Genomic DNA, 3305 nt, shown 5'->3' on the forward strand with positions numbered 1-3305 from the left:
ATAACACGATAAGTGCAGTGAAATTAGCAGGACTTTTGCAAAACCAGTTCCAAATTAAAATTACACCCCAAAGTGTTCGGAATTATTTGCGTAGATTCGGTATACAGAGCCGGACTGCCGCTTCTAAGCCATTTATCAATAATGTCAATAGAAGAAAACGGTTAAACTTTGCAAAAAGATATCTAAATAAGGATTTTCGTTATTGGAAACGAGTAATTTTTTCAGACGAGTGCAAAATTAATCTAAAGTTGTCGGACGGACGGGTTCGTATATGGCGAGAAAAAAATACGAGGCTATATCCAAAAAACATGCTTCCTACATTTAAGCATGGAGGTGGTTCGTTGATGATTTGGGGATGTTTTGCAGCTTCTGGTGTTGGAAACTTGCATTTTATTGATGGAATAATGAACGCGAAGCAATATGTGCAAATTCTTAAAACTAATTTACATCAGAGTGCACAAAATTTATAGTATATATTTCAACAGGACAATGATCCGAAGCATACGGCACTTCACACGCGGCTTTGGCTACTCTACAATTGTCGAAAGTGTTTAAACACGCCTTCACAGAGTTCTGACGTTAACCCAATAGAAAATTTATGGTCTATTTTCAAGAAGAATCTAAAAAATTACAGTATTAGGAATAAAGAAGATCTGAAAACTGCCTTGCAGACCGAATGGCAAAATATTTCACCGAACTTAACCCAAAAATTAGTTCAATCAATGCCAAATAGGCTTAGAGCAATAATAAAACAAAAAGGATTTCCCACGAAGTACTAAAACTATATTTCTAGCACATTTTTTGAAGTCTGTAGGTGTACGAATACGAATTTTTTTTTGAGTTTTATATGAATTACTGTTTTTATTATTAAGTTTAAAATATATTTTATACTTGTTATTATGTACATGAATTAACCTCTTCATTTGCTATAATAATATACAATTTATTTATCTCTTAATGTTATATTTGACTTAAAAATAACAAATAATAGGTAAAAAAATGGGTGTACGAATACGAATTTTGCATACTGTATGTTTTCGAATTTGTCAATAAGAAATCGCGGAAGAATTTGTGTATGGGGTAATTTCCGAATGAATCAAAGTATTCTTCGGGTCCCTCTGTCGGAAAAAAGAATGCTACCCAATGGCTGCCAGGTTTGTATGATGGATCAGTATTGGCTATAATACAGGCTGGTTTCTTCACTCGAGCTGGAAGACGATTGGATGGAAATACGCCTCTAAAATATTTTTGTGTCACCTTGTTTCTTTGTAACGCTGATGTAAGCTCGATCGTGTTCATTCCTGTTCAGATTGAGTGCAAGATTCAGTGTTAATGAAGTTTGAGTGAGCCGTTACATAGTTTTTTAAGAAATCCTTTGTGTTTGCATCTCGAACAAAAATCGTGGAAAACTTTGCAAGGGTTTTTATAACATCTTCATCCAATCGTCTCAATTCCAAGTTTCCACATCTTCCTATCAGCTCTACACCTGCAGCATTGCTGGTTATATTCGGGTATCTGAAGATGACTTCTTTTGAGAATAATTTATTTTCTGTCGTTATACCAGCGAACGATACTTTCTTTATGAAGGTCAAATCCCCACCAGGGAAATATTCAGCATTAACTAAACAACTCATTTTCACTTTATCTGAATGTATGGTAAAAACAGTCAGCCGTCGGGTCTATATATAGATTTTAGAAACTCGTGTAAACATTGCGAGCTTTGTCCACCTCGATGCTACCATCATATTCCGCATATACAATACATGTCACGCTTTTCTTTAGAGAGTCTCTGAATCGTCCCTCGATCCTTATTGTGCCTTGATTCAAAAGACTTCCACATGTTGAATTGTATGAGTTGTCAGGGGTCAGATCAAATGCTAACAGGAACGCTCCATTATCGAAAAACTGTTTTGAAATCTGGTGTCCTCTATCGGAATAATGTATTCCAGTACCCTTGAATAATGTCAGATACCCGCGTGTACTAATAGGTTTTTCACCTGAAAAGTCGAATTCTAAAGGTTGGTTTGGTACTTGCACTCCGTTAACGGATAGGTTAAATCTCACCAGATTATTATGCTTGAAATTATATGAGTTTTTTGTACGTTTCCCTGTATATGCATCATTGTCTACCATACCGAAAACTATCAAGTTGAGTAACTGACCAATCACCACGTTATCTAGGGAGAGTGAGAATGTATTTGGAGGTAAAGTATATGTTTTTACCTCTACGCGTTTGTAAGGGTATATCGCATTGGATCGTTGGAGGACGTTTTCATGCGCAAGCAAGATGCTTGGACTAATAGTTACATGATTCATATACATTGTTGCCTCTATAATTTTCATCCGTGGTGAATTAGCGTCCTCTTTGGAGTACAAATAAAATTCCGGTTTTTCTAATGAGAAAATTACACGCAGATCAACCCCGTTAATTAACAACTTATCCTGATTTAAAATATCACCATGAACTTTTCCCATTAATTCCACCACGCCGCTGCTTGCAAGCAATTTGGATCTTTTAAAGTAGCCACTGTTTGAATCCTCTGGTTTTTCACTTTCAATAATATCCATTTCATTCTCATCAAGGTACCAGCCAACAGACTCGAGATGGGTTTTAGCTGTGTTGTTACCATAATTCAACAAATTTTCAATGTACGCTCGGTATTGATAATTATGATCGGTTTGTGCGATTGGCTTGCCGTTTAACTGTATTGTACATTGTCTGAACAGCGAATGCATGACATTATTGACAACACCAACCGGAGTAGCCCCTTTCTCGTACAATTCCTCCTTTCCATCTTTTAGCTTAATTAGTTGCACTTTTAGTCGAAGATATATACTGGACAGATCTCGATATGTATCATCATGACCGAGTGAGACAAATTCTAAAACTGTTGAATTATCTAGCGATGCTATGGGTTTGTATGCTACTTCCTCGGTTTTTAAAATATTGCTTTGTATCGGGGAATTAGAAAAAAGATCTAATTCGGATTTCATACATTCTTTGTAAGACATATTTACTTATCGAAAATGTCTGTCACACGCTTTCGCACGCTTTTTCTCGGTTTTTTTCCTTGTTTAACTGACTGAGATTTTCTAATTACTTTTTTACCTTTTGAATATTTCCTACGCTTAGATTTCGTTTTAGACTTTTTAACCTTGAAAGGGTTAGTTCTTTTTAATACTGACCGCTTATTAATAACAACAGTGTCTAAATCCCTGTAGAGTTTATTTATACCTTTTTGGGCTAGATCTCGAACAGCAGTTTGACTCCGTTTCCTTAGAATTGTTCTTATAGGCTTCTTACC

General features: G+C 35.8%; 1 protein-coding gene across 1 annotated transcript; it reads right to left on the reverse strand.

Moving 5' to 3' along the window:
- Nucleotides 1-1692: 1692 nt before the first annotated feature.
- LOC119646942 (uncharacterized protein F54H12.2-like) lies at nucleotides 1693-3012 on the reverse strand. The gene has a single exon (XM_038047634.1). The coding sequence runs from the start codon at nucleotides 3010-3012 to the stop codon at nucleotides 1693-1695; it is 1320 nt and encodes a 439-aa protein (XP_037903562.1).
- Between the last annotated feature and the right edge of the window lie 293 nt (nucleotides 3013-3305).

The sequence above is a fragment of the Hermetia illucens genome, chromosome 1 (genome assembly GCF_905115235.1).
Source record: "Hermetia illucens chromosome 1, iHerIll2.2.curated.20191125, whole genome shotgun sequence".
Classification (NCBI taxonomy): domain Eukaryota; kingdom Metazoa; phylum Arthropoda; class Insecta; order Diptera; family Stratiomyidae; genus Hermetia; species Hermetia illucens.